At 31.9% G+C, this 16003-nt stretch overlaps 1 protein-coding gene across 2 annotated transcripts in view; it reads right to left on the reverse strand.

Annotated features, from left to right (window-relative positions):
• Positions 1-4343: 4343 nt before the first annotated feature.
• Positions 4344-16003, reverse strand: part of LOC134719614 (lysine-specific demethylase 5A-like) — a 35357-nt gene continuing 23697 nt past the window's right edge. For both annotated transcript variants that reach the window (XM_063582613.1, XM_063582608.1), the window contains exons 24-31: positions 14144-14323; positions 13337-13489; positions 12762-12933; positions 11224-11847; positions 10783-11003; positions 9917-10163; positions 8094-8342; positions 4344-7619 (exon numbers count right to left, since the gene is read on the reverse strand). In XM_063582613.1, coding sequence (XP_063438683.1) covers positions 6853-7619; positions 8094-8342; positions 9917-10163; positions 10783-11003; positions 11224-11847; positions 12762-12933; positions 13337-13489; positions 14144-14323 — 2613 coding nt within the window. In that variant the 3' untranslated portion in view covers positions 4344-6852. The remainder of the gene's footprint in view (positions 7620-8093; positions 8343-9916; positions 10164-10782; positions 11004-11223; positions 11848-12761; positions 12934-13336; positions 13490-14143; positions 14324-16003) is intronic.

Here is a 16003-nt window from a genome sequence, read left to right on the forward strand (position 1 = left end):
GCATTTTCTTCATACTAAGTTCGTTTATTCAAAGATGGTCGTAGTCTTGAAGTAAGAATGAAACCATGCAATTGGAGCTGGACAAAGGAAAATTGGATATGAATAAGGGTAGATGTGGGAAATACGGTAGTGAAACAACAATCAAACCAACACAAACAACCAAAATGACATCTAGATGGCACCACATAGAATTTCACCGGCTGCAGTCTTTTTGTCGTGCTATTTTTAAGAAATATCATTTGCACAAAATTTTATTTTCAAAAGTTTCAAAAATTTCCGCAGTATCTTGAATTCATTTGCATTGAATAACTGTATACATTTACTAGCAAATATTTTTTATTTTTTCTACCTGTAATACAATAATTTATTGAATAAAGGGTAACACTTAATTGTTGCATTATGCAGAGCGGAGAAAATGGGGGGGGGGGGGGGGGAGGGGGAAAAGGGAGGGCGTGGTACAACAACACATGCGGTATTACTTTCGCTTTTTCAGTACGACAGTATGTGAGCATTTCTGATATAAACAGTTTACGCTGAGTACAAATGCAATAACCGTAAGAAGCAAGCATGATAAAGAGAGAAAAAAATCGTTATTGAAAGATTTCAGAAAAATGTACAGGAGAACTAAGCCTAAGAAGTAGCTACACCGTGATTTTATCATTTAATCCAATTGTCATAATGTCGTCTGACCAAGGATTTGTATAGTTAACTATACAAATCCTTGGTCTGACTAAATATTTTGTTTCTTTTATTTTATCTGCACTCAGCTATATGACTTTCACTTATATATATAAAGTCAGTATAAATTGCAAGTGCTAAGCCTGGATAAATGAAGTAAGAAATGACACATCCGCTAATTAGATTCTTGGCCCAAATGATAATAAATAAATTAAACCCCCTTGTCATGAAAGTTTATTGGCATGGGAGAGTTAAGGAGCAACAGTACGCATTTTTGTCACAAGAAGTGTTATTTGGTTTTTTTTTAAATTCAAATGACAACAATGGGCAGCTCAACCAAAGTTTAAAAAAAAATGTCAATAAATGAAACAGAAACTATAAAAAATCTACTTAAAATCATCCAAATAAAGGAAAAAAAACCTCAACATTTTCGTAATGTAAAATTTTGGAAAGCCACCGACTTATTCCTATAGCTTTGGGCAGTCTTTATTTTATTTTGAAAGACCAGAATTGTATTATAGATGGGTAAAATTATACATTTGTCAATTCAATTGGAAATTACCTTAGTGGGTTTCCATTTTCTCCTATGTGAATTATCAACTTTAGATAATGCGTTTTTTTAATGCTTAACTTAAAGAAGAAAATGCCGAGTATGTTTGTTTGCAGCCGACACCGAGAATTTATGATAGCAATAAAGATTTCACAAATTGGTACAGTATGAAAACACCAACAAACTTATCAAGTTCCTGTGATTCAGTGGTTTGTTGATGCGATTCGTTCATTTTTTTTTACATAAATTAGTTCTTTAGTTTTCTCGTTTGCATTGTTTTACATTTGTTATTTCGGGGCCTTTAATTATAACTGACTATGTGGTATGGGCTTTGCTCATTGTCGAAGGCCGTGCAGTGACCTATAGTTATTAATTTATGTGTCATGTGGTCTTGGGGAGAGTTATCTCCTGACAATCATACCACATCAGCCTTTTTTATTATACGTTTCAATTTAAGGTTAACCTCAATGAGACAGCAAAACAACAATGCAACAAATATAAGTAACAATACATAAGACAAATGCCTGTGCGGTGGAACCTCCAATTATATATTCAAATCAAGAAGTAGGTAACTCTTTCATTAGTTTCATTGCCTTGAGGACAAATGAATCAAGTAAAATCACAAAAATACTAAACTCCAAGGAAAATTCAAAACGGAAAGTGCCTAATCAATCGGCAAAATGAAATCATACGAATGGACAACAACTGTCATAATCCTGACTTGGTACAGGCATTTTCAAATATATAAAATGGTTTGATTTTTTGTAAAAGTGGGACGAAAGATACCAGACTCATAGATTGAAAATAAACTGACAACGCCATGGATAAAGATAAAAAGACAAATGTAGTACAGAAGACAAAACATAGAAAACTAAAAACTAAGCAACACGAACCCCACCAAAAAACTGGGGGTGGTCTCATGCAGGTGCTAAGGAAGATAAGCAGATCTTGCTCCACATGTGGCCCCCGTCGTGTTGCTTATATTATTACAAATCCGGTAAAAAGTCTAATTCTGTAGGTCACAATCGTGAAATGTTTAAGTTTGTTGTAATGTGAATTTCTCAAACTTGTTATAAGTAATACGATGGAAAACTATATTTTGGTTAATGGGATCCTTGCAGGGTGTTCATTGTCTGTAAGACAGGGTTCACACGACCTTGGCCTCATTTCATGCAGCAGTAATCAAGGTTGTTTTTTCCGTATCTTTCTGATCTTGGCATCATTTTCATGGTTTATTTTAGTGTTTAAGTCTTCTTTTGACAAACTGTAAGCAATAAGTCACCTATATTTGATGTATGAAATGATTGTAAAGTGTACATGTATGTCTTGTAGATTTCGTGTGAACCTTGGCCTCATTTTCATAGTTCATTGGTCAATGTTAACTTTTTGTGTTTGTTTCTCAGGTACTATCTGCAATTGTTCAACTATGTAACATTGGTTGGTGATTGAAATTAATGCGAGGTATATATTTGGGTCTGACAAGAGTACATCCAATATTGAACACACTTACATGGTAAATTGGTTATTGTTCAGTTTACATTGTAAGGTCTCAGGTACATGTATTATAAGAGAAAGGTCAACTATAGTAGGTGAATATGAATTTATGTTGTGTTCTATTAGCTCTGGGTCAAAAGTCTGCATTATGATCATATAATAGTAAGTCCGTTTCTTAAGATACTTCTTGTATAAGCAATGCCATATCCAACTGTATGTGGTGCATGGAATTATTGTAAAGTGTACATGTCTATCTGATCTTGATTTGATTTTCATGGTTCATTTGTCAAACATTAGTTTTCTTTATTGAGCCTGTTTCTCAGATAATATTTGAAATAGGTCAACTATATTTGGTGTATTGAATGATTGCACGGCATACAGGTTTACCGAGCATTATCTCATTTGCATTGATCATTGATGTTTAAAAAATTGTGTATTATAAACTTTTTCGCTAAGACGTTCAAAATAAAATCATTCATGAGATTCAGAGATTTTAGCATGTGCACTCTTGTAAATGCATATTGCTAGATATTTTTTGTGTTCTTGTTTTGATTTGTATTCAGTTGTCAGTCTTTGCCACTATAAAATTGCAAGACATCTATTACTGTTTCTCTATATTTTGAGAGTACTCTTCAGGTTTTGTGGTAATAAGCATTGTGTATAAGTCATAACATTTCATTGAGGCAAACTAAAGTTAGAGAATGGAAACAAATTTTGGGATGGACGCACAGAGGGAAAAGTGTAAAACTTAATGCCCCCTCCACTAAGGCAGGGGCATAAAAATCCATTGGCTAAATTTTTGATTGATATAAGTTTCAGTACAGTCAAGCAATGGATATAATATTTCAAGTTGTGACCAGCAAAAATTAGTTTCGGACAATGGGAATGACCAATATATTAAGCAATTGCTACCTTTTTTAGGAGAAAAATAATACCAATAGGTTTTCTATATGGGTTAGCAGGGATGAAGGGTTGTATATTTCGACTTCAACTAAAATTAGAGCCTGAGGGCATGTTAAATGAGAGCAATTTTGCATTGGCTTGCAATTGGCCACCAAAGTACAAAAAAAGAGTTATTGCACAAGGGTTCTATAATATGCAGACAGCATGGCATTCTCCAAACACAAGGCCTCAGATAGGACATCCTCATTCTGGACAGATGTGATTGCATATCTATGCATCTGAACAGCCAAAAAGATTTCCTTTTTAATTATAGGTTTTACTACCAGATGAAAGAAGTCCAATTAATAGTAAAATCTAACCTACTTTACAAGTTATAAAATTTGAGGAACAAAAGCTTTTAAACTTAATACATAAATTTTTCAAACTTCATATGCATGAAATGTTTGCCACTGTATATGAAGCAAACAGCAATCAGTCAGCTAAATTCAAGACCAAAGAAGAATGAAACAACCTTCATGAAACAATAACCAATGAATTATTTCAATGGGGAACTTTTAACTTAAAGCAGGCTATGTGATATGGTTTTACTCATTGTTGAAGGCCATACGATGACCTATTGTTGTTAATTTCTGCCATTTTGTCTCTTATGGAGAGTTGTCTCATTAGCAATCATAACACATCTTCTTATTTTTATCAAACATAAAATTTAAGTCATAAACACTTTACAAACCTGACTTTATTATTATTAACTGTTGTTTTTTTCAACAAAAATGAAATCTATTTAAAGAGGACAAATAGCACTGATGAATGACTGTTTATACATGATATGATCATATCTATACATATTTATCGTCAATTTCCTGTTTCAGAATCTTAAGGATTGTGGGTAATTGTATTGTTCATTCACAAATAAATTGGTTGAATTTCCATCGTTTAGGACGTTTTTAATTTTTGGTTTACTTTTTTTCAAAATATTACCCAGAATACAATTAATTCTGAAATAGGTAATTGTAAAGTACATTATAACTACATGCATATGCAATAACAACCTATCTCACCAGATATGAATCTCTTAACAGAATTTTTCTTCAGTGGTTAACTTTGTATAGCTGATTTGTGTTCTCCTTCATACCAAAAAACTTTTGTCATCTGCGATTTGTTTTTTAATAGAAAAACATTCAAATTTTTATCCAATATTGATGTTACTTTTGTTCTATTCCAAGATAGCTTTTAGATGGATATAGCATGAGTACAACTAATCAACAACAGCTGGCCCTTAAAAAATGGCATAAGACATGTGAGACAGATGTATTAGTATTATACTTTTTTTCAGAAATATAATGTAAAATATCAAAGTTTATGTCGATAACAGTAAACATAAAATGACCATCTTTTGTCATGCATGAAATAAGAATTTACCTGGCAATGCACTAAAAAATAGGATGTAAGAAAGTGTATTTGAATGGCAAATGTTATAATAACAGGCATATATTCAAAATCCAATACCCTGTTTTTAAAAGAAAAAGAAAAAATTAAATAAACTTATTACCATTGTTCTTTCTAAACCTAATATTTCAAATAAAAATATAATTTTGAAATGAATAATAAAGAATTTTTCATTGACAGAAATCAGAATTCCACTAACTTTACTTTCCTTTTGTTTGTTTATATTTTTATGTGGTTTTGTCATCAGAATACTGGTATTTCAAACCTATGGCCCTTTAAATCCACCTGCTAAATCCTAACAATATCCTAAGTTCCAAAGGAGTTTGGTTTTGTTGATAGGTTTAGCTACCTCCATTATGTACTCAAAATATTCATACTTATTTTATGCTTTTCATTTTATTAACAAATGCCTTGGAATAAAGGGTTTATCTTGCATTGCCCCACTGCCTATACTTGTGTAAATCTACCAAGTTAAAATATACATGTATTAATTCCTTAGTAGAATTAGCACTGTCCAACAAAAATGTTCCTAAACCATCAATTTTAATCAATATTATTTGGACAATTTAAACAATTTACATGAAGGTGTAACCAGAACATTCAAAGTATCCAAAATGTCAAAATTCAGTCATATGACATTTATAGTAAACCTTCAAAATTATCCTTTAGAACAAAGTCTACTCCAAAAAATGCTTATTTGTCACATAGTTATCTGAGAATTTTCCTTGCTTTTTGTCAATTTAGATACGATGGACAATCTGACTACACCAACATTGTATTATGATATTTAATCATTTTCAAAATACTGTAGCACATTTTACCAACTGAAAATAACAACATTTATCACACTAAATAAAACTTCAATCAAAACAAAACAGAAAAATAATTTATAACAACAAAAAAGTAAACATATAAACTTTAAATTTACAGAAAAATAATATAAAGAGTACAGGTACATATGTACTCACTTGTACATGAACATATGTACTCACTTGTACATGAAAACAATAGATTTTACCCAAGGATATGTCAATTCTTAATAGGAAATGGGTACACCCAATTCTCAATCTTCTGTTTCATTCCAATTGTCAAAACGAACTTCTGATTTGAGAATTCTCTGTTTTGCCTCTTTAACTTGAAATTTCTTTTGCACACTACAAATTCAAAGGTAGTATTTCATTTGAATTTTTCTAATATTTAATTGTGCATGAAAGGAGAAAGTTAGGTAGTTTATTTTGTGAATCAGGATTTTTGACTACATGTATTGGTATATAACAAATATTTACATGTACATATTGCTACGTTACATTTCAATGCAAATTAGTAAGGGTTAAAATTGCATTGATTTGTGCTTGAAAATTATTGTGAAAATAAAAATAAAATGACAAAAATGGATAACAAAAGTGCCAGTTCTATAAGTAAATAATTCACTGTATTATGATAAATTAATGTGGAAATTTTTAACAAAATTTTGAACTTGGCAAGACCAATCACCTAACAAAATATCAACAATGCTGGTTCTAGTTTGTATATGACAAATAATGAAGAAATAATGAGACAAAAATACAAATTATCATTAAAAATGAGGTATTCACAAAATGTTAATGTGCGAAACAAAATGCCCACCTTCTTCAAACACAACACGGTTTGACAAATACAAACATCTGATATTTACAACAATTAAATGGTAAGCTTTTCGGGGGCAATCAGACATGAAATTTACACCATTATAGGGTGGCACTTAATACAAAATTAACATGAGATCACAAGAAGTATGCTGTCTATGAGGTTTCTTCAGTAAAGTTCTCAATATGAGAGGAGTCAATGATTGGTGTGTCTTGTGAACAACTGTCTTCTGTTTCAACAGACATGACTTCCGATTCTATCATTGGAGTCTCCACAACACTTGTAAGTTCTTCACTAATGTCCACTGAACTTTCTGTATGCTGACTATCATCCTGACTATCCACTGATGATTCGTCCTGTCCAACATCCTGATTTGAAATGTCTTGCATCTCCACAATAGATTCATTTTCAACAGAATTTAACTGGGGAATCAAGTCCGGATTTGATATTTCCCCTGGACTTGATATTGCATTGTCACAATGTGGTTCCAGTTCCTCAGAAATATCAGGTGTATTTTCTGCAACAACTTCAGTCTCTATATCACATGACATATCCGGTATAGGTACTGAACTTATTTGTTCAGTCACTACTGACGGATTTACCTCCCCTGAACCTTCCTCATTTTCAATTACCTCCCCTTCTTTTTCATTCTCATCTAAGTCTTCTTGATTTGCTAGAGCCTGGGTAAACAAGGAGGCATTAACCTCATCAGGCATGCTCTCATGACACATTAAATCTTCTTGTACTTCCTGTTTGATCACAATATCGGACATTGATGGGATGTTAGTGGTATCCATTGGGGGCTTACACTTAAAACACTTATAGTCCTCATCCTCTTTAACTTCCTCTGATGCCAACCCAACACACAATAAATGGTACCACTCTTCACAATGATCGCACTGAACCCAATTTACTTCTTCTCCTACAAAACAGATGTAAAATTAAATAATTGGTGTTTGTTTTTTTAAACCAGCAGCTTGTATTTTATTTGACATAAATTATAATTTCTATTCAAATTAATTGAGTCCATTGATTTTTGGCATATTGTCTCAAAGTTTAGTTTAATATTCTCTATATTAATTTATTAATTTGCTTCAATGTTCAGTGAACACTAAAGTAACGGTCAAAATCAAAATTTGGAATATCATCCAAAAGTCCATCTCACAACATTCACAATGCACATGTCATTAAATGTGCAAACAGAATCAAAATCAGAATTACATGGATAATTTTAAAAGTAAACATCACATTTTTCAAGTAAATTTCATTAAAAATTTATTGGTAACTAACTTAATCAAAATTTCAACCTGATATAGAACAGACAAACAGAGAAGTTATTACAAAACCTTTATTCGTAAGCAGAGCATAATGATGAAATTTGAAATACTTTACATACCTGTAGGTTTAAGACATTTGATGGCTGCACAATTGTCAGCATCATCCTCATTATCATCAACTAACATCTTTTTCTTATCTTTCTTTTCTCTTGGTTTTCTTTTCTTCTTCTCTGTACTTTCCTCTCCTTCTTTCTTTTTGATTTTCTTTTTCTTTGGTTTATTATCGGCTATTTTCTTATTTTTATCAAATGTCTCTACCGTCTTTTTAATTTGCTCCACATCAGCAGCTGTATCGCCTGATAAAGGTACTGTAAAAAAATAAGAATAATTCAAACATTGTTTAAAAAAAACCCAAACAATTTCAGTTATACATGATTGGAAATCATTCAACTGGTTATAATGCTTTTAGTTGACATTCTTTAAATCCTTCTCTTATACTTCTTTTCACTGTGGCAGTTTTTATCATTTAATATTTTGATAAAAACAATACAAACACTCTCATTTAAAGGGGCACTAGCTGTCAAATTCATGGTCACCGATTTGACTGAAATTCTCATATTTGATTTATGACAATGTAAAACATTTATCATGTTTATCCAAACTACCAACAGTTGAAAATAAACAGTATACAGAGCATGGTGTAGATAATATGTAGGTTTGTTTCGTGTGTATGTTAGCCCAGGCGCCATCTAATTAACTATCGATTAGACCTCAGATGACCATATAAGCGATGTAAACATAAATAACAATATGAATATATAAAACCAACACATGCAATTTAGGAGATAACTGTATTGTATTTTAAGCTTGGCCTTCGTAAAACATAGATTTTACTGTCGCAAATTGAGTTTACCTAGCGACGCGGAGCGGAGATAGGTAAACGGATATTTGCGACAGTAAAATCCAGTTTTACGAAGGCCAAGCTTAAAATACAATACAGTTATCTCCATTCTAATGCCACATATTAAAATAAATGTCATTTGATAAATTTTTCGGCTTAAAAATGGCATAATTGAAAAAGTCCGCGAAACTGTTGCATTGTCTTTAGCATCTAAACAATGTGACGTCATGTGTTTACTCTGGATGTCAAACATGAATACTAAACATATTTTTACTTTTCGTACGCTTCAGAATGGTTTCAAAATAGACTAAAAGAAGATTTTGAGGCTCAAAATGAGATATCTTGTTTATTTTTTGAGAAATTACATATCCCAGAATTCAAAATGGTGGCTTTCTTAGTTACGGACTGGTAGAACGTGGAATCTAACCCCTCAAAATATTTATCAACGTCCAATGAAAATTATCGTTACAAACTAATTGCATTAGAATGGATTTTTATATGTCTGTTTGATTTTATCTTAGAGATTTAAAATTTATGTTTATCATTCTTTTTAACCATATAAGAATGATTTTATATAGATCGAATCAGTAATCAAATGATTTACCGTAGTTTCACTTTCATTGTTGACATTCTTTTTCTTTAAATAACCTGTACACGTATAATGCATGCTTTGTCAATCTCTAGCTAGGGGTTAGTTCACATGAATACAGATTTAATGAGGTCGACTAATTCACTTGCAAGTGAATGAGTAATTATCAATGTTTTTTCGCTTAATTTGACAAAATTGAATCATTTTGGCTGCTAAAAGCGAATGATTATTTCACTATTTCACTTTTATTATTGATTGAACAAAAAAAATCTGACTTAAATATCTCGTCGCTAGTGCCCTTTTAACTTTCATGCATTTCAAGAATTCCAAATATATATTTTCAGGAACTTATGGAATCAACTTAACCTCAGTCTTTGGCCTCAATCAAAAAGTTTCTCGCTATATGAAAACTAGTACTTATCTGTACAAATAACTTTTACAGTTATACATACCAAAATCAGCTATATCTTCTTGTTTAATGACAGGTAGTTTATCCTTGCTTGGTTCTTTCTTGATCTTAACCTTCATTTTGACTTTATTTGGATCTTTGATTTTCTTTGGTTTAGACGCATCTCCTCCCTCATCAATCTTTTTCCTTTTCTTTTTCTTCTTTTCTGGATCATCTGCTTTTTCCTTTTTGATTTTGACAACAAGTTTTTCTTTGTCAATTGGATCCTTGTTAATAAGAGATTCGTGTTCCTGTAAAATATATTATTATCAATCATTTTCACTCCAATATTTACTAGTTCATTATTTTAGAGTAAAACAATGGATAGTAACCAATGGCAATTTTTCTATGTCTTCATTAAATAAAATAGAGATTTTAAATGAAACAAGGATGACTTGAAAAAAACATAAGGAAAAATTAAACACTGAAAATCCTGATACAATGTATGAATAACACTGCTTAAAACCATACAAATATTTAATATTTAATCCAAATAATGAAAATCCTGCAACATCTGCATGCTTGTATGGTTTATTTTTAATATAAGTTGTTTTCACACACTACATACATGTACTTATTAAAGTTGTCTCATTAGCAATCATACCACATCTTTTTTTTAATACTTAAAACAATCAAGTATTACACGTAATGTGTGCTAAAAATGCCTAAATATTGTTTTGTTTCTTCACTATAGCTCTTCAGATATTTGTTTGCTACATACCAAAAGGTTACTGCTTTGCCCAGCCGGACTTTAACCGGACATTAAACAATTTTCAGGTATATATGACCGTTTTATAAACTAGAAGATTGCACATATCACAAAAACAATACAAAGTAAGACATTTCATATAATTTTCAACCAGACCTTACCTCAAGATCCAGGAATTTTCCATCCGTTCTAGGCTGACACGCTTGAAGTATTCTCCAAATATGCTGAGTTTCATCGAGAGACACTTCTAACATATCTCCTTCCATCATTAATTCTTCCAGTTGATGTTTGGCCGACTCCGACAACTCCAGGACTGGTGCTTCACCAGATCTGGCTATTAATGGGGATTTTCTGGGATGTTTCCGAGGGGAATCTGTTTGACCTGAAAAAAGAAGATTGAAACATAAATTTTGATTTAGGTCACTGCAGCCTTAAAACATAGATGAAAGATTATATGACTTATAAAATGTATTATAAGTCTTAATATTAAATAAAAGATTTATCTCTTTATACTAATAGTTGCTCTCCTGCTAATCTGGTCAAAAATAAAACAAAATGCAAAATAAACTGCTCAAAATATGAGTAAAAAGAAATGTACTTACTAGCACTAGATTTAGATGCTGAGGAATACGCATGTTCTGACATGCCTGTGTGGTTATTAGCAGAACTCACAATTTCTACTTCCATCTGAATATCGTCAGAATTCTGTGACAAAGATGGTGGTGACAATGGAATTGAGAAAGGGTTATCTGAGTCAAGATTGAATCCAGAATCGGAGTTTTTCACTGAGTTTATTGAACCACCAAATGCACTTTGCGTTACACTTGCAAGGTGACCTTGAAGTTCTGGGTTATTTGCAGCTTTTAGAAGTTCAGCATTTATTATTTTTTCAGTCTTTTCCCTGGCGGCCTGTTCCACTATCTTTTGACTCAACACACTGAGTTTTGCAAGAGCTGAAGCCAGTTCACTTGTGGTTAAGGCTTGTCTAGCTCTGTCCTGCCATGCCATGCTGCGTTCAGTCAAACATTGTAATGCTTCACCCTCTGGTAATCGAACGGGAAGTTTTTGTAAGGACACAAGTAATGACAGAATTGTCTCTAGTCTGGGTCTCCGAGAACGTAAACACAATGGACAGAGGAATTTGAGATCTTTAGCTGCCTGCACTGCTGCAGCTTGAGCTGATTTGTTCTTGATATTTGCTGATTTTGGTAATGGCACACATGTTCCTGAAAAAGAGTAATTATACTATGAATGCAAAAGCGATTAAAATACCCAATTAGGGGAGAAGATATTTTAAGTCAATCAATGTTTTATTTGAATTTTTAATGAAAACAAATAGTAAACCATAGAAATTTTAACAATTGTTTTATTTCTAGTTTTTATCACACAGGAGACAAACATTGTTCTTGTCAGAAATAAACAGCTTTCTAAACATCCCATTTGGATTTTTGTCATTGACAATGCCAAACTTTTAGTGACTTTCCAGTAAATGTCAGGCAAATGTTCCCAATTTTCAATCTCATCTTTCTTGGAAACATGCATGGTGCACATTTTTATTTTCATTTTTTTTTCAATTCTGATTTCAATCAGTGTACTTGGTCCTACTTCAATTTTCTCAAAATCAACTGCATACAAGTTTTACAAGTGGGACAATACCCCTAATGCGCATTGAAATGAGGAACACAAAAGTCATGTGTAAACGAAAAATCTCTGTGTAGTGATATTTGACACATTTCTATAATAACAAAATGACTGAGCTGAACCATTTGTGTTAATTCAGGAAGTAGGGGAACACAGAATAAATGTGTAAAAACTATGGAGCTATTAAATGTATTCAAAGTATTAAATTTTCAATGCACTTATTGTGTTAAAAATGGGATTTTTTACCATGAGGAGCCACATCGCAAAAGGATACTCGGGGTTTGCTAATTTACGGAAAAATGAATCACACTTCTTACCCGGAAATTTAACCACATATGTAAAAATGTCTCAGCTTCGAAACAAGCCATCATACATATACAAGTTTACGATATGGACTGAGCAACAGAAGAAAACGTTACCATTATGGCCTATGAAGAAACAATTGCGCATATTGCCCCAAGTGTGAAGGATATCAATATGGCTGTGTACTGTGACTTACCGTGGAACCAATCTTTACATAATTCACATTGTAACATAAACCCAGCAGCTGCCTTTCTACAAATACAGTACTTCACTTCATATTGGGATTGGTTAAGTTTTCCTAAGTTGATGTGACGCAATTCTCTCATTGCTTCATATTCTTTGTATTCAGCATTTTTAAAAGCTGCCACCTAAAAAATTGTTAAAAATGATTTCATTAATTCAAATGTGCAAATTGATTCCAGTTTTTAACATGATTGTGTAGGTTTTTTGTATGTTTTAAATGGAAACTTTTTAAACATCAGCAGTTAGTTACTTAGTTCCCAATTTTCCCTTCATGCTGGGTTGTCATCATTTGTCATTTCAGTCATAATTCAGTTGACATGATTTTATTATTGTCCTTGTACTTATAGTTCATATTTACTTTATTTTTTTATCCACATTGGAGTTAAAATATAGATTAATAATTGCCATAAGGGTTATGATTGCATTTGATGCAATCTTTACCCAAAAAAGATCACCAAAACCCCTTCTCTACGATTATTTCATGAACAGGCTAAAATTTTATGTAGACTATAAACTTTCTGAACTTACAATAGCAGCAGGATCTCTTTGTTCTTCCACTTTATACTCTGTATTATTATTATTGTTATTATTTTCACTGTCCCTTCTTTCTCTCTCTTCTCTTTTCTTCTTTCTATTCTTAGCTCCACTGTAAACCCCAACATCTGCCCTTGGTGATAACACCTATAAAAGTAATTATTACATGATTGAATTATAAATATCAGGAAAGTTGCCTCCCAAAACACCAATATAATAATTAAATTAAAAATACATTTAAGAATTATTGTTTGTTTAGTGTTCATTAGCAAATATTTCACTCACTTTTTAAACTCAAAACAGGGCCTGTAAGTTCTTATTGTCCATTGGATAAGCAGAAATATGGGTTAGACGTTGTGTTTTACAAAACAGCAAATTAACTATGTTAAGCTTTTATGTAGACTTTTATGCTCTGATCAACTCAGAAACAGTAATAAGATACTAAAATTGACTCCAAGGTAAAGAAAGGCTGGTAGTTAGTTTTTCGTTCATTTTTTGTACATAAATTAGGCCATTATTTGTCATTTAGTGGCCTTTTACGCAGTATGGACTTTGCTCTTTGTTGAAGGCCAAATGGTGACCTATAGTTATTAATTTCTGTGTCATTTGGTCTTGAGTATAGAGTTGTCTAATAGCAATCATACCACATCTTCTTTTTTAGATGACAGTATAATAATTAAATCCAATTTATAAATTCAGATTACGTCCTGAAACAAATCCCTTTTGCCTGGTTTATCAGAAGCCCTCCTGATAGCATTCATTGTATTTTAAGTCAAGTTCAAAATCAACTATTACCCTTACCTCTAACAGGGTATATGTAGAATTTTTCTTCAGAAATGTCCGTGCTGTTCTCTCCCTCCACGACTTAGCAGCTGCCACCTGAGATTCAACCTGTGGCAACTGGTCCAGTCTGACTGGTATAGGTCGTCCTTTATTTACCAGGGTCTCTAACACATCAAGGTATGGATAGGATTCAGAATTCTGGAAAGAGAAAACAATAGTTATGATCAATCATGTACCCCTCACTTTTACCATTAAGAAGTTAAGAACATATATTGCAGTTACTTCATGGAATGGGTCATGCAAGTGTAAAATTTACTCAAGGAGTAAGATTAATTTGGTTACTCGTGGATGATGCTCATAGTAGGAGTGGACTTCTTCTTTGAGTTGGTAAAGGATATTTGCATTTCAACATGTTTTGCGATTTTTATTTCACGTGCAGCCGTAAAAAAGGTTCGTTATTCACCATGTTCATAAAATCTGTAAAAAGATCAACGTGCAAGAAATTTTAATTGGTCGTTCATCGTGAAATGGCAAATGGCAAATTTATTTTGCGTTCTTCCGTGCTGGTACCCCCTTTTAAATTAATACACATGACAGTTGTCTTGAGTTTAGAAATTATCTGGATATGTTCTTACTTATTTAGCAGGCCAAAGTGTCATTTTATATCAGATTGTTATTTTATCTGTCAATGTTTATAAGCTCCTGTTGTCTTGGATTACATTGAGGATGTGTATTAAAAAGTTGACATTATTATGGGCATTGGATTAAAAATTAAAAATTTAGAAAAAAATTAGTGAGGGACCGAGGGTCCAAAAAACTAACACAAAAATAGCTTTTGCTATACTACTGCCAAAAAATTAGATACACTTGGGTCTCTGATTAATATTTGAAAATTCTGAAAAAATTAGCAATGTAGTAATCCTGACATGACGTTTTTGCACTTGATATTTGATTAGGTGCTAGTCGGATATAACTCTGCAAAGGGAACAGATTTAAATACATGATTTTAGTCCTAAATTGATTATTCTTTAGACTTACATATTTTGGTTGAAACTGAAAGTTTCTAGTCGACTCAGCGATACTAGGAAAAGTTGTCACATGTTTTGGAGTAGACTCGACAATACTAGGTAAAGTTGTCCCCATCTGAGAAGATTTCAAGAATTAGAGTAAAGGGGAAAAGACCGTTTAAATTACAATTTATCAATGTTCATATATACCTTTCTATTTCAATTCATCAAAAACGGTCAGTCTTATACATGTATTTACATAATACCTTTGTTATATAATGTATGTTCCCTATCCCATACCGAGTTTGAGGTATTAAATATTTTTATTGCCAGCATATAAGTAAACATATATGTTCCTTGCAAGCTACATACCAAACATGTGACAAAGTTTTCAAATAATTTAAATAATTTAATCAACATTCATGCATAGAAAGACCCAATAATTTAATAAAACATATTTTTTATAAGTATACTTTAAAATTTAAATTCCTTTTTTTTTTCAAGCTCTTATTTTTTTTTTATACATATGGGAATCAATTTTGAAATAAATAAAAAGTCATTTAAACGAAAAACCTAATAAAAGACAATTTGGCCAAATAAATTTGATGAAGATTTTATTCTTTTCGGATCAAAGCGAATTAGCAGTTACAGCATGATACACTTATAACTAGATGTGACAAAAAATTTGAACCATGCGTTATGAGACACTCTGTCATGGTTTGATTATGTTGTATTGATTTAGCTATCATAATAAAAACTAAGGCTTCCATCAAGTAATAATGGTTACTCTTTATAGAAAGCACACAAAATTAAACTTTCATATACATTAAATGTAATCTGTCTGATTCCAACTAACTAGTAGTAAAGCTAT

Source organism: Mytilus trossulus, chromosome 1, assembly GCF_036588685.1.
Source record: "Mytilus trossulus isolate FHL-02 chromosome 1, PNRI_Mtr1.1.1.hap1, whole genome shotgun sequence".
Taxonomy (NCBI): Eukaryota; Metazoa; Mollusca; class Bivalvia; order Mytilida; family Mytilidae; genus Mytilus; species Mytilus trossulus.